At 45.0% G+C, this 26,406-nt stretch overlaps 1 protein-coding gene across 10 annotated transcripts in view; it reads right to left on the minus strand.

Annotated features, from left to right (window-relative positions):
* Positions 1 to 19,216, minus strand: part of Cfap97d2 (CFAP97 domain containing 2) — a 37,630-nt gene extending 18,414 nt beyond the window's left edge. For 6 of the 10 annotated variants that reach the window (XR_007108896.1, XM_047554587.1, XM_047554584.1 and 3 more), the window contains exons 1-3: positions 19,118 to 19,216; positions 8,937 to 9,017; positions 8,127 to 8,245 (exon numbers count right to left, since the gene is read on the minus strand). Coding sequence is in view for 8 of the 10 variants with exons in the window: in XM_047554587.1 (XP_047410543.1) it covers positions 8,127 to 8,245; positions 8,937 to 9,017; positions 19,118 to 19,183 (266 nt within the window). In the remaining 2 variants the exon portion in view is untranslated. Of the gene's footprint in view, positions 1 to 3,658; positions 4,079 to 6,211; positions 7,193 to 8,126; positions 8,246 to 8,936; positions 9,018 to 9,085; positions 9,180 to 19,117 lie in introns of those variants that run through there. The other 4 variants (XR_007108897.1, XM_047554585.1, XM_047554582.1 and 1 more) reach the window with 4 other exon arrangements.
* Positions 19,217 to 26,406: the final 7,190 nt, after the last annotated feature.

The following is a 26,406-nucleotide window of genomic DNA, read 5'->3' on the forward strand; positions in this document are numbered from 1 at the left end:
ACCTTTCCCCACATTCTCACCAACACTTATTGCTTGTATTCTTGATCATTGCCATTCTGACTGGAGTGAGATGAAATCTTAGAGCAGTTTTGATTTGCATTTCTCTATTTTCAAGAGGTGATGAACATTTTTTCATGTTTGTTCAGCAATTTTATTTCTTATTCTGTGAAGTGTCTGTTCAGTTCCTTAGCCCATTTATTGATTGGGTTATTTGTTTTTTTGATGTTAAGTTTTTTGAGTTATTTATATATCCTAGAGATTAGTGCTCACTCTATCTGAGGTGCGTGTGGTAAATATTTTTCCCATTCTGTAGACTCTCTCTTCATGTTACTGTTTCCTTTGCTGAGAAGAAGCTTTTTAGTTTGAATCCATCCCATTTATTGATTCGTAATTTTACTTCTTGTGCTTTGGGAGTCTTGTTAAGGCAGTCAGGTCCTAAACCAACATGATGAAGATTTGGGCCTACTTTTTCTTCTATTAGGCACAGGGTCTCTGTTCTAGTACCTACGTCTTTGATCCACGTAGAGTTGATTTTTGTGCGGGGTGAAGATAAAGGTTTAATTTCATTTTGTTACATATGGGTTTCCAGTTTTCCCAGCACCATTTGTTGAATAGGCTATCTCTTCTCCGATGTATATTTTTGGCACCTTTGTCTAGTCTGAGATAACCAAATTTATATGGGTTTGTCTCTGTGTCTTCTATTTTGTACCATAGATCTTCCTGTCTATTTTGGTGCCAATACCATGACTTTTTTGTTACTATTTTTCTGTAGTATAGTTTAAGTTCTGGTATTGTGATGTCTCCTGCTTCACTCTTCTTGCTAAGGATTGCCTTGGCTATTCTGGGTCTCTTATTTTTCCAAATGAATTTCATGGTTGCTTTTTCTATTTCTGTAAAGAATGTCATTGGAATTTTAATAGGAATTACATTAAATTTGTATAACACTTTTGGTAGTATGGCCATTTTGACAATATTAATTCTGCCCATCCAATAGCATGGGAAATCTTTCCATCTTCTAAGGTCTGTTTCAATTTCTTTTTTTAGTGTTCTGTAGTTTTCATTGTAGAGGTCTTTCACCTCTTTTGTTAGATTGAGTCCCAAGTATTTCATTCTTTTTTGAGGCCATTGTGAATGGGGTAGTTTTCCTAATTTCTCTTGCCGTGTATTCATTGCTTATGTACAGAAATGCATTTGATTTATGCATGTTGATTTTATACCATGCTACTTTGCTGAATTCATTTATGAGTTCTAGAAGTTTTCTGGTGGAATTTTTTGGATATTCTAAATACAGAATCATGTCATCGGCAAATAGAGATAATTCAAGTTCTTTTCCTATTCGTATCCCTTTAATTTCGTTCATCTATCTGATTGCTCTGGCTAGAGTTTCAAGGACAATGTTGAATTGAAGTGGTGAAAGAGGGCATCCCTGTCTTGTTCCAGTTTTTAGAGCGAATGCTTTCAATTTTTCTCCAGTTAGAATGATGTTGGCTGTGGGCTTAGCATAGATAGCTTTTACAATGTTGAGGTATGTTCCTACTATGCCTGGTTTTTCTACTGTTTTGAACATGAAGAGGTGCTTTATTTTGTCAAATGCTTTCTCTGCATCTATTGAGATAATCATATGATTCTTGTCTTTAAGTCTATTGATGTGATGTATTATGTTTATTGATTTCTGTATGTTGAACCAACCATGCATTCCAGGGATGAACCCGACTTTATTATGGTACACTATCTTTTTAATACATTTTTGTATGCAATTTACCAGAATTTTATTGAGAATTTTTGCATCTATGTTCATCAGGGATATTGGTCTGAAGTTTTCTTTCCTTGATGTGTCTTTGTCTTGTTTTGGTATAAGGGTGATACTATTCTCATAAAATGAGTTTGGAAGGGTTCCCTCCTTTTCTATTTCATGGAACAATTTGAGGAGTATTGGTAATTTTGCTGAATATAAAATTATCCATTGGTATCCATTTTCTTTCAGAGCTTAATATATATTATTCCAGGACCTCCTGACATTAGGGTCTGGGTTGAGAAATCAGTTGAGATCCGAATTGTTTCCCCGCTATGTAATTTGACTTTTTTCTTTCAAAAATTCTGTTCTTATTCTATTTGTTAGTCATTTTCATTATAATGTGCCTTGGTGTGGGTCTGCTGTAATTTTGTACATTTGGGGTCTTGTAAGGCTCTTGTAGTTGATTTTCCATTTCATTCTTTAGATTTGGGAAGTTTTCTAATAGTATGTCATTGAAAAGATTGTGCATTCCTTTGGTTTGTATCTCCATGCCTTCATCTGTTCTGATAAATCTTAAATTTGGTCTTCTCATGTTATCCCATATTTCTTGGAAGTATGTTCATGGTTTCTTACCATCTTCTTTGTGCAGTCAACTTTTTTTTCAAGAGTATATATTTTGTCTTCATTATCTGAGGTTCTGTCTTCCAAGTGGTCTAGTCTGTTGGTGATACTTTCCATTGAATTTTTAATTTGATTTATTGTTTCCTTCATTTTTAGGATTTCTGCTTGATTCTTTTTTATAATCTCTGCCTCTTTATTGAAGCAATCTTTCACTTTCTATATTTTCTCTCCAATACCATCCTTTATTTCAAAGATCAATCTATGTATTTTCTAAACTCCTCTGATATTTCTTCTACTCTGTTGTCTATGAATTCTATTGTTGGGACATCTTGGTTTGTTTGAGTTCTTTGTTCCCTTGTTTTTTCATGTTGTTTGTGTGTCTTCTCTTCTAGTAGTATGGAGTTGAGGCAGTACAGATTCTACCCTGTAGTTTTTTAGTGTCCCTGAAGGCTTCCAGTACCTCACCTGTGTGTACTGTGACAATGGACTTCCAGGCAACAGCAGGCAGCAGGTGATCCACTGGTGGTCTGCAGGTGGTCTGCAGGCTAGTGGCAGACATTCGGTGGGTGGATATTCACAGTGGGCAATGGTAGGTGAAAGGCAAGCAATGGGCAGACAAGAGGCAGGCAAACCAGAAAATGGTGGATGATAGGCAACAGTCAATATGCTGGTAGATGTCAGGTGATCCTGGTGGACAAATGGGGTAAACAGCAGATCAGTGGGCAGGGAGAACTGCCTCGCAGAGAAACAGTGTTTCTTCTGTTTGAATCCTCAGTTATGGAGCAACCAGGAATGTGACCTTCCTCTAGTCCACCATCTTGAATCCTTATTGTGGTTTTGACTTGCTTTTCTAAAATGATGTCCAGCTTTTTTCATGAGCTTATTGTCCATTTGTTTATCCTCCTTAGAGAAACATCTATGGGGATCATTTCTCAATCTCCTAATTGGGTTATTTATCTTTTTATCAGTGAGATGTAAGAGTTCTTTGTATATTCTAGATACCTGTTATACTATCAGATACGTGATTTGCAAGTATTTTCTTCCATTCCGTGGGTTGTCTTTTCACTTTCTTTCCCCACGCCCATACTGGGGGTTGAACCCAGGGGCTCCACCACTGAACCAGACCCCCAGCACCTTTTCTTTCTTTCTTTCTTTCTTTCTTTCTTTCTTTCTTTCTTTCTTTCTTTCTTTCTTTCTTTCTCTTTCTTCCTTTCTTTCTCTCTCTCTCTTTTTTTTCTTTTCTTTTCTTCTTCTTCTTCTTCTTTGTTTCTGTTTTTGTTTTTTGTTGTTGTTGTTGTTTTGTTTTTGAGACAGGGCCCACTAAGTTGCTGCGGCTGGCCTGGAACTTGAAATCCTCCTGCCTTGGCCTCTCAAGTTGCTGGGATGACAGGTGTGGCCACCATGCCTGCTTGTATTTGCACTTTCTTGGTTGTGTCCTGTGAAGCACAAATGTCTTCAATTTGAAGGAGGTCTGATTTGTCTGTCTTTCTTGTTGCTCATGTTTTTCGGTGTAATGCCTAATGATCCACTGCCAAGTCTGAGAGCTTGTTCTCCTAGAAATGCTTTATGACTTAGCTCCTACACTCAGACACGTGGTCCACTTCCAGTTGACTTTTGCAAATGGTGTGAACTAAAGGTCCGTGTTCAATCTTTTGCATGCAGGTATTCAGTTGTCTGAGCACCACTTGTTGGAAATGATGCTGGATACTGGGATCTTCCAACCTGATCATGACAGAAAAAATTGAGCCAGGTAAGCTAACACACAGACCAGACTTTTCCTGGGCATCGGTGTAGGCAGGGAGATACAGCTCCCATGAGAAGGCAGCAGGCTGGCTCCCTACAGGGGAGAAGGGAGCTCACTTTATTGGCTTCTTGAAGGGATGGTGATGTTAATTTGCTCTAAGTGTATCCAACTCCATTATTTTCTCTGTGCTGAAGGTAAGTTACTGCCACTGTTTAAGAGGACCATGCAGGCACACTGACCTCAACAACACAAAACCCAAAGTTGATTGAGGGTGGTCTGCACCACACCCCCTGGGGCTGCTGTCTGGCCAAGGCCCAAAAGTGCCTGTCTCAGAAGGACTACTTTTTCTCCATTGGAGGTTCTTGGCACCTTTGTTGAAAATACGTTGGCCATGATACGTGGGTTAATCCTGGGACCCCAGTGCTGACCAGTTGCACATCTGCCTTATGTCACACAGGCCTGACCACTGTAGCTTGGTAGTGAGTTTGGAACTGGGCAGCAAGTGTCTACCAACTCGTCATTCCCAGGATTGTTTTGACTCTTTGGTGCTCCTCCAATTTCATGTGAATTTTATTTTTTATTGTATTTCATTTTATTTTTTTGGTACTAGGGATTGAACCCAGAGACATTTAACTACTGAGCCACATCCCCAGCCCTTTTTATATTTTATTTTGGGACAGGGTCTTGCTGAGTTGCTCAGACTTGGTAATTTGCTGAGGCTGGCTTTGAACTCTTGATCCTCCTTAGCCTCCCAAGTTGCTGGGATTACAGGCTTGTGCCACTGCACCCAGCTCTATGAATTTTAGAAGGAGCTTGGTCTCTGCAGGAAACCAGCTGGGAGGTAGATGGGTTGTGCTGTGCCTGTGGGCCAGTTGGAGAATGTTGCCATCGTTGTGGACATAGTGTGTAATGTTTTCTTTTTATTTAGATCTTTGAGGTTTTTCAACAATGTTTTGTAGTTTTTAGAGTACAGGTTTGGTACTTCCTTTGCTAAATTTATTCTTAAGTACTTATTCTTTCTGATGCTTTTGTGAGTGGAATTGTTTTCTTAGTTTTATTTTCTGATTGTTCATTGCAAGCATATAAAAATAGAATTTGTTTTGTGTGTTGATCTAATATTTTGCAACCTGTTGAACTTGGGTATTAGTTCTAGTTCTCAATGGACTCCTCAGGATTTTCTGTATGCAAGATCACGCCACCTGTGAATGGCAGTATTGCTTCTTCCAAATCCAGATGTCTTTGGTTTCCAAGTCCACTGAGCTTTGCTGCTTTACTGTGTGCTGCCGAAGCAACTGCTCCTCAGGAAGAGACAGCAGCTGTCTTCTGGTGGTCAGCCTCTCCCAACAGTGCAGATCAGATACCTGAGCTGGGTGAGGGCAGAGTCAATCTCCTCTGGCTCCCCTCTGTGGGGCGCAGCCTGTGTCTGCCACTCCCAGCACAGGACCGCGGCCACAGGAGCATGTCCAGGGGAGTGGGCTTTCTGTGGTGGTGGAGCACCACAAGCTGCTGGTCCACACACAGGGCTGGGCACCTGTACCCAGAGCAAGGGCACCTGTACCTCTGGACCTGTGCAGCAGTTCTTCCTGAACTCCTGCTGCTCCTGGGAGAAAAGCCCTCCTCCGCAAGGGCCCAACCAAGGGCCGTTTCAGTTCAGATGCTCTGGACTGTTGTTCATATCCTGTTACAGCACATTTTCTTGAATGGATGTTTCTTCATATGTTTTAGGTCCTTAGGACAATTTGCAGATACTTTAAGTGGTTGGCTTTTGTTGTTTGTTTAATAATTTTCAACAAGCTAGGCACATTGGCACAAGCCTATAATCCCAGCAACTCAGGGGGCTGACACAGGAGGATCACAAGTTCTAGGCCAGTCTTAGCAACTTAGCAAGACAGCATCTCAAAATAGAATTTTAAAAAAGGACAGTGATAAAGCACCTCTGGGTTTAATCCCCAGTACTATATATATATATACTATATATATTTATATATATATACACACACACATACACTGTATACAGTATATATATTATACAGTATACATAAGTAAAGTAGCCTTACTAGTAAGGCTTATTAGTAATAGCTTATTACTATTAATAATAACAGTAGCCTTATTAGTAATAGCCGAAACTGGAAACAAATCACACCCTCATCTATAGCTGGTGGGTGACCCTGTGATGCATCCATGCAAGAAGTGCCGGACAGCAACCTGGGAGATCTGGGCTGTACTCAACAGCATCGTGCTGAGTGGAAGGCAGGACAATGCAGGTCCTCACTGGGTCTAGTCCCAGGAAACTCCAGAAAGTGCAAACCTATCAGGTTGTATGCTTTAAATGTGAAATGCATGTTCACTGAATGCTAATTATATCTCAAAAAAGACATAAAAGTCAAATCGGAAGTGGAAGTCCCATTGTTGGCTGTGAAGTGCCTCTCGGAGGAACCCCTGCTCTTGCCTGCCGAGCTGGCTGGGCACATCTACTCAGGTCAGCCAATCCGCAGTGCCCTTGAGGCAGCCAAGGCTGCTCAGCACTGGCATCAACAACAAGGCAGGGCAACGGGGAGGTGAGAGCGTCACAGGCGGCAGACAGCGATGCCAACAGCGTGGCCAGTGTGTTCCTGAGGCTCTGATCCCATGGAGACGTGCCAAGGCTGAGGGCTATTCTGTGCCACCATGGCAACACCAGCCACCTCAAGGCTGGGCGAATGCTGGCTTGGACGCTTGCTGCTGCTGTACTCGGCCCCTGCCTGCAGCCACACAGCAAATGCTGGAAGGAGCCAGGGGCCTTTGCACAGTCCCACCAGGGGATGAGGAGGTGGCCTACAACACAGGAAACTCACCAGTGTTCCCCAGAGAGGGATCCCCAGCATGGGACTAGCAGGGACCAAGTCCACAGGCCTTGTGGCCCCGGATCTTCCTTTGGCCTTCCTGGTCATCGTCTTCCCCATCCTGCCTTCTCTCCACTCGCCCAGAAGGACCCATGGCTCCTTCTGTGGGTGGACATCAGTCGCAGGTGCATGGGCCCACACCCAGGCGGCAGGCAGGAGGCTCACTCTCAGGAGCTCTTCCTGCACCCCCTACAAGGGGCCTCTGTTGTCCTGGGACATTGGGTTACAGGGTTAAGGGAAGCAGCAGTTCTAGGATTTAGGGTACCCATCCTCAAGGCAGAGTAACTCCAGGTCTGCCCTGCAGATTTCATGTGAGGGGCTGGGCCCTCCTGGGACCCCTCCGTGATATTGTTAGGCTCAGAAGCAGTGGCCTCAAGTGGGCGTTGGAGGAACCCAACAGACAGGACTGTGGACCTCTGCACAGCATCCTTCTCCCAGGTGCCTCCTGCACCTTCCGTGCACACCCTCAGGGGCCTAGGGTGTAGCTTAGTTTATCATGAATCTGGAAACTCCATGAGCTTTTTGGGGACAGGTACAGGCTAAAGGTTTTAGGAGGCTCAAGCCATTCTGAAAACAGAATCTTCACTGCTGTGACACCAAGGCCTTCATCTAAGCGCAGCAACCCACTGGCCTGCTGCCCCAGGACTGTGGGCAGCTGGGGACCTGGGGCTCATGGGCTGGCACTCACAGGGTGGTTCCCCTAGGGGGACCAGCCTGCCCCCCACCTCCTCGGAGGCAGTGCAGGTGGTCACACTCCCACCTGGACCCCTCCACAGACTTTGCTCTCCCAGACACGCAGGACCTCATGGTGGCTGCTGCTGGAGACTTACACCTCCAAGGACTGCATGAGCACAGCCAGGTGCACCCTGCCACCTCACTGTGCTTCAGAACCACCACGTCCCTCCCTTGCTGGGTCACACAAGGTGAAGTGCCTCTCGGTGACTGGCCCCCATCTGGGCAGTCACTTGTGGTTGGGCACAGAGCCCAGAGCCCCAGTGGCTTGGTCAGAACCTCTATGGGGACAAGGGCAGGACACACTTCACAGGTCCCGTGCTCAAGGTCAGATCCCCTACTCCACCCGCGCCCCTGCCCTGGAGCCCAGGCTTGGATGGTGTCAGCCCTGTGCGTGTAGGACGCCCATTACCTCCTGTGTGTGGAGTCCCTTCCATTGTCAGTCAGCGGCCTGGTCCTCATGACAGAGGCCACCTTCTTCAGAAGCAGGCAGTTCTCCCGGTCGATGGCAGAGAGCCTCTCCTCCTCCAGCTGTGGGCAGAGGGAGCTTGGAGGAGACTGAGCCAGGACGCCAGGCCTCCCTGTGGCAGGCAGGTGCCTGCACTGGGTGACCGGAGAGGACACGCTGGGGTGGAGCAGCAGCCACAGTGCAGACACACCCTGCAGCACTGGTCACCCTCTAAAGCAGGCTTGTGGAGTCCTGTTGATGAGGCCGCCTCACATTCTAAGAGAGCTTGCACTCTTCCGGAGGAGGGAACGTTGAGCCCACAGGGAGGACCTGCCCATTTTAGGGTTTCAAACTGATGGACCTACTGCTTGCTCAAGGCTGGAGCCTCAGCTTGCTTGTCCAGCCACTTCCAAGGGCTTACTAGGCACAGGTGCAGGTAGAGGATCCCTGTGAGGGCAACCTCACAGGCTCACTCCCCAGGCGGCCTTCACATGAAGAAGTGAGAGCCCTGAGTGGTCCCGAAGTGGTCCACTTCAAAAGAACCATGCTCATGAATCATTCTAGAGCTGCCCGTAAGCATTGCCACTGAGACTCTCCCCACCTCCAAGACTTCACGGTGGACATCAGCACCTGGGAGACCCTGGCACAGTCACCACCCAGCCCCCGGGGGCAGGACCAGGTCAGGCCTGGTGATGTGTGTGTTCTCAGGCCTCCCCGTGCACCTGGGTTTCCAGATGACACGGCCTGCTCTGCTGAGAAAACTGGGCACAATACCTTCAGCCTCTTGAGCATCAGGTGGAGGTGGCTGAATGTCGGCGGCGGGCAGGTGTCTACCAGCGGCTGGGCATTCTGCACCTAGAGCACAGAGCAGGTCGTGAGATCCTGGCATAGTTCCAGCAGATGAGCTCTGGGGACAGTCTTACTTGCAGTGCCAAGGGTTCCAAGGTGATTGTGGCAGAACACCCCTGCTGAGGCTCCTGACTTGACCCGGAGTGTGAAGATGCCCAGGAGGGCAGCCTGAGGAAGGAACCCGTGTTGTCCTTGTAAGCAGAGAACCAAGTGGGTACAGAACAAGGCTCCCTGAGTGCTAAGAGCTGGACGTTTCTGTTCTTGGCAGTGTTGCAGAGGCCCTTCCCGTGGTGATCGAGTGCTCAAGCCCGCACTGAGCTGTCGAGCTCTCCTGCAACACACTCAGGATAAGTGCCTTCCACAGAGGTCAGCTGGAAAGCAACCTTGTACCATTTCCCTTAGAAAACATACAATCAAGGGGAAATTTACTTTAAAGTGATGGATTAAAGTCACCAGGGATATGTGTAAAGGCACCCCTTGAATTCTAGATCCTTCTTATTGAGCACTGCCTGCCAGGACCTATGGGTTGATGCTCTCTTCAGGAAGCTCCACTAGCCACAAATGGCAGGTCTGAAAGGACAGGCTGGAAGTTACACCTGGGTACAGCCCAGTGGCAGAGAGCACTGTGACAATCCAGTGCCCAGAGAATCTTCCGGATGGGACTCAGGTCTGTGGGGGTGGCTTTGTAGGACAAGGAAGGGAGAGAGATGCACCAAGAGGTGCAGTCTGTAAGTGAGGAAGAGGCCCTGCCCAGGAACTGAGCCCTACCCGAAGCTCGACCTTGGGCTCATGTGATCTTTCTTTTTTTCTAGCCTGTTGATATATTACATTAATTGATTTTTGAATGATAACCCAGCCTTGCATACCTGGGATAAGTTCCACTTGGTCATATTGTAAAATTCTTTTTATATGATACAGGATCCAATTTGCTAATATGTTTTGAGAATTTTTGCATCTATATTCATGAGAGATGTTAATCTGTAGTGTTCTTGTATATCTTTGTCTAATTTGGGTTATAAGGTAATTCTGGTCCCATAGAATGAATTAAAAAGAATTCCCTCTGCTTCTATCCTCTGAAAGAGATTCTCAGTAATTAGATAATTTCTTCCTTAAATATCTGATAGAATTTACCAGCAAATATTCTGGGCCCAGAGCTTTCTGTTTTGGAAGTTTATTAATTATTGACTCAATTTCTTTAATAGATATAGGTCCATTCAGATTGGCTAATTTTTTGTGCAATTTTTTTTCTTTTTTTTTTTTTTAGTACTGAGGATTGAACTCAGGGACACTCCACCTCTGAGCCACATCCCCAGCCCTATTTTGTATTTTATTTAGAGACAGAGTCTCACTGAGTTGCTTAGTGCCTCGTTTTTTGCTGAGACTGGCTTTGAACTGATGACCCTACTGCTTCAGCCTCCCAAGCTACTGGGATTACTGGGTGTGATTTTTGATAGACTGTATCCTTGAAGGAACTGGTTCATTTCCTCTAGGTTATTAAACTTGTAAGCACAGAATTGTTTGCAGTGTTCCTTTACTATCCTTTCAATGCCCATGAGATCTGCATGATGTTTCCTGTTTTATTTCTGATGTAATTTGTGTCTTCTTGTTTTTTCTTTGCCTGCCTAGAGATATTTTCAGAGAATTAGCTTTCAAAGAGCCAGGTTCTCTCACTTTTTTTTTTTTTTCAAATTGATTTCCTGTTTTCAGATTGATTTATTTTTATTCTTTCTTTACTTTTTCTAACTTTGGTTTAAATGTGTTCTTCTTTTTCTAGTTTCCTAGGGTGAAAACTTAGATTATTGAGTTTAGGTCTTTGTTCTTTCTAAGAAACTAAAATTTCTCCTAAGCACTGTTCTCACTGCATACAACAAATTTTGAGAAGTTGTGTTTTTGTTTTTGTTTTGCTCAAAATATTTTAAAATTTCTCTTGAGATTTCTTTCTTTATCCATGTGTTATTTAGAAGTGTAATTTTTCATGTCCAGTGTTTGGGACTTTCCTGTTATCTTTCTGTAATTGTTTTCTAGTTTTCTTACACTGTGTACTAGGAGCAGACTTTTTGTGATTTTTATTCTGTTAATGTGTTATGATGTGTTTTGGGCCTAGAATGTAGCATTTCACACGAGCTTGAGAAGGACATGTATTATACTTTTGTTGAATGGAGTAGTCTGTAGATGTCAATCCAGTTGATTGATGATGTTATTGAATATGAATATGTTCTTACTGATTTTCTATCTCCTGTAATTGTCCATTTCTGACAGGGTGTTGAAGCCTCCAACAAAGATAGTGGATTCATCTATTTCTTCTTGTGATTTTACTAGTCTTTGCCTCAAGAGGCGTGACACTCCGTGTCAAAGATTAGAGAATTAATCTATTATCATTATGTACTATCCTTCTTTATCCTGATAACTTTCCTTTCTTTGAAGTTTGCTCTGCCAAAAATTAATACCTACTCTTGCTTTCTTGGGATTAGTGTTAACATTGTATATTTTCTCTATTTTTTTTTACAGACTCCATTTTGATTCGTTGTACACAAATGGGGTACAACTTTTCATTTATATGGTTGTACACAATGTAAATTTACAACATTCATGTAATCATACATGTACATAGGGTAATACTGTCTGTCTCATTCTACTATCCTTCCTTCCCCACCCCATTCCACCTCATTTTCCTCTACAACATCCAAAGTTCCTTCATTCTTCTTTTCCCCCCTGCCACACTTAAGTCATCCACTTATCAGAGAAAACATTTGGCCTTTGGTTTTTTGGGCTTGGTCTATTTGACTTAACATGATATTTTCCAACTTTATCCATTTACCAGCAAATGCCATAATTTTATTCTTCTTTAAGGCTGAGTAATATTCCATTGTGAATATATACCACAGTTTCTTTATCCATTCATCAATTGAAGGGCATCTAGGTTGGTTCCACAATCTAGCTATTGTGAATTGAGCTGCTATGAACTTTGATGTGGCTGCATTGCTGTAGTATACTGATTTTAAGCCCTTTGGGTATAAACTGAGGAGTGGGGTATCTGGGTCAAATGGTGGGTCCATTCCAAGTTTTCTGAGGAATCTCCATACTGCTTTCCAGAGTGGCTGCACCAATTTGCAATCCCACCAGCAATGTATGAGTGTACCTTTTCCCCCACATCCACACCAAAACTTATTATTGCTTGTGTTCTTCATAATAGCCATTCTAATTGGAGTTAGATAAAATCTTAGGGAAATTTTAATTTGCATTTCCCTAACTAATAAGGATGACGAGCACTTTTCATGTATTTGTTGATCACCTATATATCTCCTTCTGTGAAGTGTCTGCCCAGTTCCTTAACCCATTTATTGATTAGGTTCTTTGTATTTTTGGGTGTAAAGTTGATCAAATTCTTTATAAACTTTGGAGATTAGTGCTCTGTCTGAAGTGTGTGTGGAAATGATTTTCTCCCACTCTGTGGGCTCTCTTTTCACATTATTGATTGTTTTCTTTGTGGATAAAAAGCTTTTTAGTTTGAATCTATCCCATTTATTGATTCTTGCTTTTATTTCTAGCGCTATTGGGGTCTTATTAAGGAAAGCTGGTCCTAAGCCAACGTGGTGGAGGCTCAGGCCTACTTTTTCTTCTATTTGGTGAAGGGTCTCAGGCCTAATTCCTAGATCCTTGATTCATTTTGAGTTGAGTTTTGTACAGGGTGAGAGATCAGGATTTAATTTCATTTTATTGCATATGGATTTCCAGTTTTGCCAGCACCATTTGTTGAAGAGGCTCTTTTCTCTATTGTATGTTTTTGGCACCTTTGTCTAGTATGAGGTGAATGTACCTATGTGGGTTTGTCTCCATGTCTTCTATCCTGTACCATTGGTATACCCGTCTATTTTGGTGCCAATACCATGCCATTTTTGTTACTATTGCTCTATAATAGAGTTTAAGTTCTGGTATTGTGATACCTCCTGCATCACTCTTCCTGCTCAGGATTGCTTTGGCTATTCTGGGTCTTTTGTTCTCCAGATGAATTTCATGATTGCTTTCTCTAGTTCTATGAGGAATGTCATTGGGATTTTAATTGGAATTGCATTAAATCTGTATAGTGTCTTTGGAAGTATGGCCATTTTGATATTAATTCTGCCTATCCAAGAACACGGGAGATCTTTCCATCTTCTAAGGTTTTCTTCAATTTCTTTCTTTAATATTCTGTAGTTTTCATTGTAGAGATCTTTCACCTCTTTGGTTACATTGATTCCCAGGGTTTTTTTTTTTTTTTTTTTTTTTTGAGGCTATTGTGAACGGAGTTGTTTTCCTCATTTCCCTTTCAGATGTTTCATTGCTTATGAATAAAATACTTTAGATTTATGCATGTTGATTTTATATCCTTCTATTTTGCTGAATTCATTTATTAGATATAGAAGTTTTCTGGTGGAGTTTTTTGGATTCTCCAAATATAGAATCATGTCACTGGCAAATAGTGACAACTTGAGTTCTTCTTTAACTATTTGTATCCCTTTAATTTCTTTGGTCTGTCTAATTGCTCTGGCTAGTATTTCAAGGACAATGTTGAATAGAAGTGGTGAAAGAGGGCCTCCTTGTCTTGTTCCAGTTTTTAAAGGGAATGCTTTCAGTTTTTCTCCATTAAGAATGATGTTGGCCATGGGCTTAGCATAAATAGCTTTTACAATGTTGAGGTATGTTCCTACTATCCCTAGTTTTTCTAGTGTTTTGAGCTTGAAGGGGTGTTGTATTTTGTCAAATGCTTTCTCTGTGTCTATTGAAACAATCATATGATTCTTAACCTTAAGTCTATTGATGTGATGAATTACATTTATTGATTTCCAGATGTTGAACCAACCTTGCATTCCCAGGATGAACCCTACTTCATCATGGTGCACTATCTTCTTAATATGTTTTTGTATGTGATTTGCCAGAATTTTGTGAAGGATTTTCACATCTACATTCATCAGAGATATTGGTCTAAATTTTTTTTCCTTGATGTGTCTTTGTCTGGTTTTCATATCAAAGTGATACTAGGTTCATAAAATGAGTTTTGAAGGGTTGCCTCCTTTTCTATTTCCTGGAATACTTTGAGAAGTATTGGAATGAGTTCTTTTTTGAGGGTCTTGTAGAACTCAGCTGAGAATCCGTCTGGTCCTGGGCTTTTCTTGGATGGTAGGCATTTGATGGCTTCTTCTATTTCATTGCTTGATATTGATCCGTTTAAATTGTGTATGTCCTCCTGGTTCAGTTTGGGAGGATCATATGTCTCTAGAAATTTGTCGATATCTTCAATATTTTCTATTTTTTTGGAGTATAGATTTTCAAACTAGTTTCTCATTATGTTTATGTATTTCAGTAGTGTCTGTTGTGATACTTCCTTTTTCATCATGAATTTTAGTAATCTGAGTTTTCTCTCTCTTTGTTAGTGTGGCTAAGCGTTTGTCTATTTTGTTTACTTTTTCAAAGAACCAACTTTTTGTTTTGTCAATTTTTTGAATTGTTTCTTTTGTTTCAATTTCATTGATTTCAGTTCTGATTTTAATTATTTCCTGTCTTCTACTACTTTTGGTGTTGTCTGTTCTTCTTTTACTCGGACTTCGGTCTGCAATGTTAGGTCATTTAGTTGTTGACATTTTATTCTTTTCTTGAATGTGCTCCATGCAATGAATTTTCCTCTTAGTACTGCTTTCATAGTGTCCCAGAGATTTTCATATGTTGAATCGTCATTCTCATTTACCTCTAAGAATTTTTTTTATCTCCTCCCTGATGTTTTCTGTTATTCATGCTTCATTCAATAGTATATTATTTAGTCTCCAGGTGTTGGAGTAATTTCTTGTTTTTATTTTGTCATTGATTTCGAATTTCATTCCATTATGATCTGATAGAATACAAGATAATATCTCTACTTTTTTGCATTCACTGAGGGTTGCTTTGTGGCATAACATATGGTCTATTTTTGAGACGGTTCCATGTGCTTCTGAGAAGAAAATGGAATGGGATATCCTATATATGTCTGTTAAGTCTAAGTTATTGATTGTGTTATTGAGTTCTATGGTTTCTTTGTTTAGTTTTTGTTTGGAAGATATATCCAGTGGTGACAGCAATGTGTTAAAGTCACCCAGAATTATTGTGTTGTGGTCTATTTGATTCCTCGAATTGAGAAGGATTTGTTTGATGTACAAGGAAGCAGCACCATTGTTTGGGGCATAAATATTTACTATCATTATGTCTTCCTGATTTATGGTTCCCTTAAGCAGTATGAAATGCCCTTCTTTATCCCTTCTGACTAACTTTGGCTTGAAGTCCACTTTATCTGATATGAGGATGGAAACCCCCAATTTTTAACTGAGTCCATGTGCGTGGTAGGTTTTTCCCCATCCTTTCACCTTTAGTCTGTGGATGTCTTTTTCTATGAGCTGAGTCTCTTGAAGGCAGCAAGTTGTTGGGTCTTGTTTTTTAATCAAATCTGCCAGTTATGTCTTTTGATTGATGAGTTTAGGCCATTAACGTTCAGGGTTATTATTGAGATATGATTTGTATTCCCAGTCATTTGGGCTTATTTTTGGTTTTTAACTTGGCTTGGTTTCTCCTTTGAGTGGATATTCCTTTAAGGTAGTTCCTCTCTTTGCTGACCTACATTGTTGTTTTTCTTTTTCCTCCTCATGGAATATTTTGCTGAGAACATTCTGTGGCACAGACTTTCTATTTGTAAATTCTTTTAACTTTTGTTGATCATGGAAGGATTTTATTTTGTCTTCAATTCTGAAGGTTAGTTTTGCTGGGTATAGGATTCTTGGTGGGCAATCACATTCTTTCAGAGCTTGAAATATGTTGTTCCAGGCCTTTCTAGCTTTTAGGGTCTGGGCTGAGAAATCTGCTGATATCCATATTGGTTTCCCCCTATATGTAATCTGATGCTTTTCTCTCACAACCTTCAAAATCCTATCTTTATTTTGTATGCTAGGCATTCTCTTTATAATGTGCCTTGGTGGGGATCTGTTGTGATTTTGTGCATTTGGTGTTCTGTAAGCCTCTTGTATTTGATTTTCCATTTCATTCTTCAGGCTTGGGAAATTTTCTGATATTATTTCATTGAATAGGTTGTTCATTCCTTTGGTTTGTATCTCTGTGCCTTCCTCAATCCCGATAATTCTTAAATTTGGCCTTTTCATGATGTCCCATAGTTCTTGAAGTTTTCGTTCACGATTTCTTACATTCTTCTCTGTTTGATCAACTTCATTTTGAAGATTAAATATTTTGTCTTCATCGTCTGAGGTTCTGTCTTCCAAGTGTTCTAGTCTGTTGGTGATGTTTTCCATTGAGTTTTTTTTTTTTTTTTTTTTTTTTTTTGGTTTATTGTTTCCTTCATTTCAAGGATTTCCATTTGTTTGTTTGTTTCTTTCTTTATAGAGAATCTCTATCTCCTTGTTGAAATGATCTTTTGCTTCCTGATGTTGCTCTTTCAACTGTTTATTGGAGTGATCATTCATTGCCTGCATTTGCTCTCTTATCTCATCTTTTGCTTCATGAATCATTTTAATTATGTATATTCTGAACTCCTTTTCTGACATTTTTTCTACCATGCTGTCACTGGATTTGTATTAATATAGAATCTAGGTTTGTTTGGATCATTTTCTTCCCTTGTTTTTTCATGTTGTTCATGTATCTTCCCCTCTAGCAGTGCAGATCTGGGGTATTGCAGTTCCCCCCTATAGGCTTATAGTGGTACTATAGGTTTTCAAAACCTCTTCTTTAAGTGGGAGATCAATATTAGCAGTGCCCAGTACAGACAGTATGCAACCCAAAACCAAATAGCCCCTATGAAGACATTAACAATATTGTCATAATAAACAGAGAGAATGAGTTCAATTATTATTACAGTATAACAAATAGACTTGCAATAAGGTCTGCAGTTTCTAATGGGGGACAAAGAGGATGGAGAGGGGTGTAAGATGTAACTGTTAATGGGATAAGAAGAGTATATAGAAGTTCTTGATTGTAGGAAGAGTGAAAGTGTAATCAAAAGAAGTTGGTTGTTAGCCTGAGAAAAGGGAGAAAGAGACTGAGGAAACAGGTAAATAAAAGGAAAAGAGAGTACTAATAGTAAAGAAATAAAAACTTTAAAATTCTCAAAAAGGAGATTAAAAAAAGAAAAAAAAATCTACACTATCACAGTCATTTATTATTCAAACCTCTCAGTCTTCAGTAGCCTGATGCATGAGAGGTACCTGACAATAAGCTTCCAGTCTCCAGCAGGTGTCTCAGGATGGAATTTGCCCCACCTAAAGATGGAAACTTCTGCTTCCGGGATAATCCAAGATGGCCACACTGGCTTCCAAATGTGCTGGCAAATGGGGAGTTGCAGCTTGGGGTGTGGGTGTAGTCAGTTAGGGGTCTTGGAGGTGGGATGCAATCAGTCTGGTTGAGGGGTCCTGGTTGCAGGGTGCGGTCAGTCCAGTCAGGGGTCCTGCACGTCCTGGCAGTTGTCTCAAAATGGCAGCAGCCACATGTAACCAAACCTGTGGGTACTGTGTCAGTGGATTTCCAGGCAATAGCAGGCAGCTGGTGTTCTGCTGCCGGTCTGCAGTTGGTCTGCAGGCTACTGATGAATGATCAGCAGGTGGACCTCAGACAGTGGGTGATGAGTAGGTGAAAGGCAGGCAAGAGGCAGGCAAATGGGCAAATGGCGCATGATAGGCAGCAGGCTGCACTCAAAAAGTAGTCGATATGCTGGCAGACTGCAGGTGATTGAGGTGGACAAATGGGGTAAACAGCAAGGGACCAAAAAGCAGCAAAGACTGCCTTATAGAGAAACCGATATCCTCTGCTTGAAACCTGAGATATGGAGCGACAAGGAATGCAGCCTCCCTCTAGACTGCCATTTTAGATCTCTCCCATATTGATTCACTTTTAAAAAATTTTTTTTTTGGTTATAGATGGACACATGCCTTTATTTAATTTTTTTTTAATTTATATGCGGTGTTGAGAATTGAACCCAGTACTTCACATATGCTAGGCGAGTGCTCTATCACTGAGCCATAACCCTAGCCCTGTCTATCTATTTACTTTTAATCTCTATATTTTTATAGTCAAGGTGGTTTTTTTTTTGGGGGGGGACAACACACTCTGACAATCTGTCTTTTAGCTGGAGCATTTAGACTGTTGATGTTCATAAATAATCCAATCCATTATTGCTACTATTATTTTGAACAGTTTCATCTGCTAGATTAAGAATAAGATAAATGGAAGATTTTTTTCTCACCTTCATTGATTTCTTCTTTAATGGTCTTCCTTTTATGTAGGTGTATTAGTAAGCCCTCAGAGGGGGAAGGCCAGAGAACACAGCGGGGAGGAGGCATTGCTAACAATCAGCGAGCAGGACAGAGGTGACCCCTGGGGGCACGTCCACCTGATTGCCAGGTTGGGAGGACAGGAAGAGCAGCCCAGGCTCTAGGGCCTAGGCCTGCTGGGATCCAGGATGGAGACAGGGGCATGGTCCTAGAGATGGCCCTGGGGGTCTCACTAGGGGCTGGCACTGTGTGTCAGGGACTCTCAGCCAGGCAGCAAGGCCGCTCTTCACAGTCAAAAGGGGGGTGTTTTTACCCCACTGGTTTCTCTCCATCTGCTTCCAGCCCTGGGCTCCTCACCCTGCCCCACCCACCCATGTTCCTCCTCACTCAGGGGGGCCTTTGGCACCTGGCCCAAGACACGTGCTGCCCCGTTCCCTTTTCCTATGGCTGTGGGTACAGCCCTGCCAGCTCCCCACCTCCATTCTCTCTCTGGGCCCTTGGGTCCTGCAGCCACTGTGGTCCTCACCCCAACTGTCCCCTTTTCGGCTTTGCTGGCAACTGTGCCAAGACCGTCCCCACCCTGTGACTTCTCATTCTCCAGTCTTTGGGAGAAGATTAGGTACTTTAGAAACAATGCATAGCTGGAGATTGGATGCTCCTAACAGATGGCGCAAGACAACTATTTCCTGGAGTGAAGGTCACAAATGGCCACGTACGTGATGAGCACTTCTGGGAAGTGGCGCTCCAGACCCCCACCCTGAGTCTACCTTGGGTTTCACCCCTGGGTTCTGAGGCAGCCTGCCCAAGTGGCTCACTGGGTCACTGCCCTACCTTTTTCCTGTGATCCTGATATGCTTTCTCCCAGGCACGCGGGGATTTCAGCCAGGCTGGGTCCATCTCAGCTGGCCCTGATGCCTTCTGAGAGGAGCTGGCTCAGCCAGCAGCCCTGCTGAACTGTTGTGGGGTCACATGACAGTTGCTATGGTGCCTGGCCTGGGGAAGAGCCCAGGGGAGCCTGTGGAGAGCTCTGGACAAAGGATAGAGTAACAAAGAAGATCACAACCTCCTCCCACACCAAGGGCCATTGCTTCCGGATCTTGAATGGTTTAGTGGTGCAGCTGCTGGGTCCCAGCTACGGAGGAAGATGAGCTAAAGGAAGAAGGAGGAAGAGCCTCAGCTCATCTCCCCAGCCCAGTGTACTCCTTGGTGCTGCCACCGGCCCCCTTCTCCTCTCCCACCCCTCCCTCCTCCTCCCCCTCCCTCCTCCCCTCTCTTGCTCCCTCCTCCACCCTCCCTCTTTCACCCTGCTTTCCTCCTCCCCCTCCCTCCTCTCTCTTCCTCCCTCCCCCTCTCTCCTCTCTCTGGTCCCTCCTCCCTCCCTGCCTCCCTTTAGGCCATTCCCCATTTAACTCCTGCCTTCCTTCAGGCCCTCCTCATCCCTTCCTGTCAATCCTTGAATCACTTTTTTTTTTTTAAATTGGACAACTCCAAAATATTTTAAATTGTTGCTTAGGTAGCAGATTTCCATTAATATTTTTTCAGTTGGCTCTAGAATCAGTCATGGAAAGTTCTAGTCATTCAATGCTTTCCCCTCTCCACAGCTTTATCTGACCAGAACAATTTTCTCCTGAAACAAAGGGCAGGAATGCCCAGGGCAGCTGCTGGTGGTCCTTCCTGTAGAGCTAGGCAGGACTTTTCACATGTCACGATTAGAGAATTGGTTAAGGTAAAACAGCATTCAAAGCATTGCATATCCATTTATCCAAGGCTTGTGGTTCAGAATTAGTGGACAAGGCACTTGTTCACTTTTGTATGAATTAAGACTCGGATGGGGACTCTGAGCCGTACGGAATTGTGTTCATCATTTCAGCATGAATCAGTGACTGTGAGTCTGAGTCAGCATCAGCCAGGCTCAGACTGACTGGGGGGCAGCCTGGTGAGAGGAGAGTGAGGCCTCCTGTCTCCGTCTGGCTCTCCTCCTGTCCTCATGGCTGGCAGACATGGGGGTTGATGAGCTTGTTGTACACTGGAAGTTTAAAAGTTCTCTGAGGTTTTGAAAGATGATTTATTTTAATCCAGAATTGTTCGTAAGTGTTGACTTTTGGGAAACTACACCTAAGCAGTAGAAGATGGAGTGAGAATCACTACCTAAAATACATCTGGTACCTTAAAATTTCTTAGCTAAGAAAATCTACATGACATATTCAGAAGAATTCTATTATAATAAATAATTTCCTTGACCCTGTTGTTGGTCAGAGACAGCCGAACAAGCACAGTGATCAGGAGACGCCAGGTAGACACCTGCCAGGCGGCCCAGGGTTTGGCTCAGGCCTGGGCTGGCTCCAGGGCCTCTGGCCTCCTGCCTCAGCCTCATAGGGGAGGGGGATTCAGATGGTTTGTGAGATCCTCCAAGGGTGGAGGATGTCGGCAGAAGAGTGAGACCTCAGGATGAAGGGGACAGCAGTGGACATGTAGAGCTTCTCTGCCTCTGTGCATTCAGACACATGCACTGCTGGCTGCACCTGTCAGACCCTGGGCCTCGGCGACGCCTCCGTCGCTCTTCACAGACCAGCCTCCCTGCTCTCGGTGCTGCGCTCCTCAGTCTGATGGTAGGCCTGGAAAAATCAGACAAGCAGAAGCCCTGGCCCTCAACAGCCAGCAGGCGCAGACCAGGCCGTCCCAAGAGGCTCCTGCAGTCCCTCCTGGAGACAGCTCCGAAGGCTGAGGGAGACGCCGGGCAATTCATCCTAGAAAGCTGCACAGGCTGGGGCCCAGTGGATGGTGCGAAGGCTGGTTCCCACCCGGACCTCCAGGGTCCAGCCCGTGCTCCACTTTGCATTTTGGCTTTTCCATTGTGAGAAATAGAATATCCAGTGGTCCATTTTCACAACATGGTATCTAGCATTAAATGTAAAATGACGTGGGATGTAGGAAGAGGGTACAGTAGGATGGAAAGTTACAGGCATGTAAAACGAAGTGTGGAAATTCACAGCCCCTTGACACACAGGAAGGGAAAAGGAAGGGTCACCTGACAAATGGAAGTGAACTGTAGGTACAAAAGGCACTCAGCCCAAGGGAACTTTCCCGCCACAGAGAACAAAGGGAGGGGGGACAACTAAAGGTATATTTCTTTAAATAACCTGGTGAGAGACAGTAAAACCTAGATGCTTGTGCATCCCACAGTACTCAGCCAAACTCCGGTCGTGACCAACCTGGGGGTCCCTGACCATCAGGCACCAGATCTTAGAAGACCCTCACTTTTTGCTGTTCCTGTGTTTCTCAGACAGGTGAGCTTGTTTCTCATAGTTTTAAGCAAGAATCTTTTTTATCCTGGGCTAGGTCTGGAAGTTTGACATTGTAGTTTCTGCTGATATACTTCAGAACATTAATGCCAAGGCCTAGTTTTGATTATTCAGATAATACATGTCCAGGCCCAGCCTTACTCCATGTTTGTCCCAGTACTGACTTTGACGTTGTGCTTACTAGAATTGCCTTGGACTGTGAGCAGGGGATGCCCTGAGCTGCCCCGGCCACAGCACTTAGCAACATGACATCGGGCGCAGCACTAGAGTGCGTGGTACAGAGCAAGTCCATGGACCCTTAGCAGCCACCCCCCTTCCTTGTCCTTAACTGGACCCTGAGCTGGGGCGCTTGTGTCTGTGTCCACCTGCCCTTCACGCAGGGCTCCAGGCACCACAGTCAGGAATGCAGCTTGGTTCTTAGTTCATATAAAGTGTAGTTCAAAGTAAATCTCAAACTGCTTCAAATAAATTCAGCTTTTGGGAGGAAAAGGGGCTCAAAATACTTATTTCCATTAAAAAGCCCACACGTCAGTTGCTGACCGTTCACCACACGATGGATGAGCCTTGGCGACATCTGCATCCCACAGTGCCCCTTGGCTCTGAGCCACTGGTGCCACCAGGTCTCCTGCAAGCAGAGGTTGGCCCTGAGCAGCACTCGGAGCTGGTCCTGGGCTCTCAGGGACACAGGATGGAGGTCTGTACTGGGATCCAGTAGGAAACAAGGTCTTGCCCTCAAGACAAGGAGGGCCAAATAAACCACTAGTTTACTGCAGGACAGGGGAGGAGGAGGAGGATTGCCCTCAAAACCCCTGGTGGTGGAGTCAGTTAGTTCTTGTTCCATGGTGCGGAGGAAAAGTAGCGGCCTAGCCTCAAAGGTGTCAGGGTGAGGAAAGCAGCCTGCAGGGCTAGCACTTGGAACCTTAGGACCTTAGAACCTTGGGATGGGCAGAGAGGTCAGGCTGAGGTCAGGAGACAAGGAGAGCTCAGCTACACCCCTGAGGAACGAAGCAAATCCCAAATTGCTTATAAAGAACGAAGATGAACAGAAGGAATGTATTTGAAATTTGCAAAACCTGGTCACACTTGAGTCTCTGTGTTAGTCAGGATTCTCTAAGGAACAGAAAACCAACCGGAAATATAATTATCAAAAGGGAGTTTACTAGGTTGTCTTACACAACCAAAAGCTGATAGTTCACAATGGCCATCTGCAGACTGGAGAGCTGAAGGAACCAGAAGCTGTGTAGTCCAAGATGCTGAAGCCTCAGAGCAAGAGGGATCAACAGTGCTACCCAACTCTGAGACTGAAGGCTTCTGGAAATTCCCTGGAGAATCCCTGACAGAGTCCACTTTGGAAGTGTGAAGGAGGGACAGTCTGATGTTCTCAGGTGATCACAGCAGCAATCAAAAACCTGTTCAAGAAGATTCGAGCCTTCATCTGCTGCTGCTTCCTTGTTCTTCCAACTTTTATTCCATCCAAGCCTCCAACTTATTGGGTGGTGCTGCCCACATTTAGGGAGGGTCTCCTCTTCAGTCCTCTGTCCCACATGTCAGTCATTCTAGACACACCCTGACTGGCAGACACAGAAACCTCTTAATCTTCAGCATCTCTTAATCCAACCAAGTTGGCAATTCAAATTAACCATTACAGTCTCCAACACCGCAAAGGACTGGAATCACACTGAAATGTTCACAGAGGGGCAGAGCCAGGAATTAATGAGAGGAGGCAGCTAGGGAACCCATATGCTTGGAAACCAGGTAGTGTGGGTCCCGGGTCAGGATCCAGGCCAGACGTCCATGGCCATTCGGGACGAGAGGACCTTTGAGTGCTAATTGACACACTTGTTGACCTGGGATGCTCTGAGGGGTTAATGTTGGGGGATCCTGCCTGCCAGGGACTAGCCGTACCGTGTAGTCCTTCTCAGAAACACCCCACAGATCCACCAGATTCACCAAGGTCCTTCGTTCCCCTGGGAGAATTCTTAAGGAGCTGACCTAGAAGAGAGGAAAAACTATTCACCCAAGGACTGTCAAAGCGAGCGTGTTGTGGCCTGGAAGCTGAGACAGACCCTGTGCATCTGACACCATTCACACTGACCGGAAGGTCGTGAACCCAACTGCTCGGGCACAAAATCCTCCTCTTACTGTAAGAATCCAAGCCTGGAAGACACCCTAGAAAAGGTAATTATAGATGGGGAGGAAGTAGTTTTAATTTTTAAATGGGTTTTATCATATTTATGTGGTTAATTTAAAATTTATTTAGTGTGCAGATTAGGCCTTGGTCACACCATTTACAGCTGCCCCTCCTCCCTGACACCACTTCTCTTAGTCCCTGGGCTTTGAGAATTCAGATCATGCTAAGCTGACCTGCTTCCTTCACTAACAGATATTCTCATGAAACAAACAAGACCCTCAGCTTCTGGTCCCCACCACCCCTTCCTCGCTCCAGAGGCTTCTGCTCATGTGGCCAGCGGGTCTTCTGGGGCTCAGCACCCATTTCCATGGTGCCAATGTCCCAGGTCATCTGCAGAGCAGAGCCCAGACGCATTGGACTGAGCTCCTGGCCTGCAAACCAGGATAGCACCTGGATAGGAGGCCCTGGTATGGCCCCTAGCTGCCTTCCTACCTCTGCTGGGCCAGCCATGGGGCAGGGTGGGCCTGAATTTCCAGTCTGCTTTTGCTGGGAAGCTGGACTCACCTGAGCAGTGTTGCCAAGAACTCAGAGCTCACCTGCAGAGAGGCTGTACCTGGACACCCTGGTCCTGGCTCCCATGCTGTGGGCAGACTCCCTATCCTGCCCAACTCAACCCCTCCCTCCCTTCCTCTCCCCTCTCCTCTTCCCCCTCCTCCCTTCCTTGCTCCCTCCCTCCCTCCCTTTCTGTATGCTTCTGAGCCAGGCCTGTGCCTGGGAGGACGTCCAGGTACTCAGTAACTTCAGCATCCCAAGAGGGCCTGGGACTCCAGCACCTTCCCTTGTTGCTGGAGGGATGTAACAGTACAGTAAGTGACCACACTCTGGCACCCTCTCAAGGAAGCAGTTCAAGGGTATTTTTGGCAACAAATTCTTCTCTCAGGAAAAAGAAGAAAATGCAACTGAAACACAGCTGACTCTTTCCTCCAGTTGACAGGGAAAGCGAAATCTGGGGTAGGGGCAGGCAGGGGACAATGTCCATGTGCCTTGGCCTCCTGGAAGGGTGGACATCCGAGATGGGAGATTGCAGGGACCGTTCTGTGTCCCAAGTGGGGCCGTGCCCCAGGTCTCCCAGGATGGTATTGTCCCAGGCGGGGGCTGTCACCAGGGTGGTTCTGTGTCCTAGGTTGGGGCTGTCACCAGATGACACCGACCCTGTGGCTGATGGGAGTGGGGCAGCAGCAAGGCTGTGGGCTCCAGAGTGCCCAGCTCTGCTCACGGCTTCCTGAAGTCCACTCTCTCTGGACCTGTTCCAGTCTTAGTCCTGATGTCTGGCCGATGTGGAGACAATGCCAATTAGGATTTCCCAGCATTTCCTTGTCCTCTGCCAAATCCAGAGTTTCCCACTCTCTCTGCTCGCTTCCGTCAAGCCGGTGTGCTCTCCAACCTGCTCCTGTCATGCCGGCCCCTCTCCAGGAAAACACAGAGGCTGACCACGTGCCGGGTGGGCCCTGCCGGAGTGTGATGCTCAGCTCCCTGGAGCCTGGAGCTGCCTGGTCTTATCCCCACATCTGAGGATGTTGGGAATGCAACATAGGGTCTTTGGGGCATGGAAGGTGCCCAAATGCCTTCAGACGCTCGCACAGTCCTGAGGGCCAACTGAGGCATGGAGTGGGTGCTGGGGACCTTAAGCAAGTGCCTGGCCTCCCTCCTCCAGCCCTGGATCAGAAGAAAATGAGAGTGAGGGGCAGCCTGTGGCACAGAATGGGAAGATAGCCTGGGCAGGGGAGGGACACTGACTTCTGAAGGTGAAGGGGTCAGGGGTTGGTGGCCAGGGCAATGGGGGCAGTGAGGTGTCTGAGGTCAGCAGTAGAGGACTGGGAATCGATCGGGGCTGGGTGTGGGGCAGAGATTCCCATTGTCTGTTAATAGCTAATGGGGGCAGAACTGCTGCCACTCCACACCAAGCAGGTCCAAGGGGACAGACAGGAGGGGCTGCCATCTCAAGACCTCACGGTGACAGCCAGGTTGGGCCACAGCTTCCAGCAACGGCCCGAGGCCCCAGAGTGAGCGCATCATTCCAGCTTGACTTGAGGTTTGTGGGGGTCTCTCTGCTTATGGCCAAGCCCTCATCTCTCCTCACTAAGTAACACAGCAGCCCACCTGCGTGGACCCCACTTGCCTTTCCACTCAGGAGAAGCTCCTTGGGATGGACTCTGAAACACATGAGTGTCCAGGCCTCCAGGTTTTCAGAAGTGTTAGAAGTACCTGGTGCTGCAGGCAATCAAACGTGTGCGTGGAAGCAGCTCAGCCGGCAGACTTCACTCCTGCCTAAGGTGCACCACGAACCTGGCCAGCCAGCACAGCTGGGCGGCTGGACCCTACGGCAGCACCACTCCTGCCCTGGCAGGAGGAGCTCAGGGTTACGATCCACACCACTGCCTGATTCTAAAACCGGGGCTGGCAAAGGGGAGGGCTATGGTTAAAATGGCTATGACTGAGTCTTGCATCCCATTTAAGGCTATTCTGAAAATGGACCACCAACTTTCTATTTCTCACAGCAGAAAATAGCAAAATAAAGAATGGGATCTGTGAAGGCGGCTGCCGACCCTGGAGGAAACAGAAGTTGGAACAAAGGACAGCGCCTCTTGTCCTCAGTTTTCACATGCATGTCCCTAATGCCACACGCA

The sequence above is a fragment of the Sciurus carolinensis genome, chromosome 5 (assembly GCF_902686445.1).
Source record: "Sciurus carolinensis chromosome 5, mSciCar1.2, whole genome shotgun sequence".
Lineage (NCBI taxonomy): Eukaryota > Metazoa > Chordata > Mammalia > Rodentia > Sciuridae > Sciurus > Sciurus carolinensis.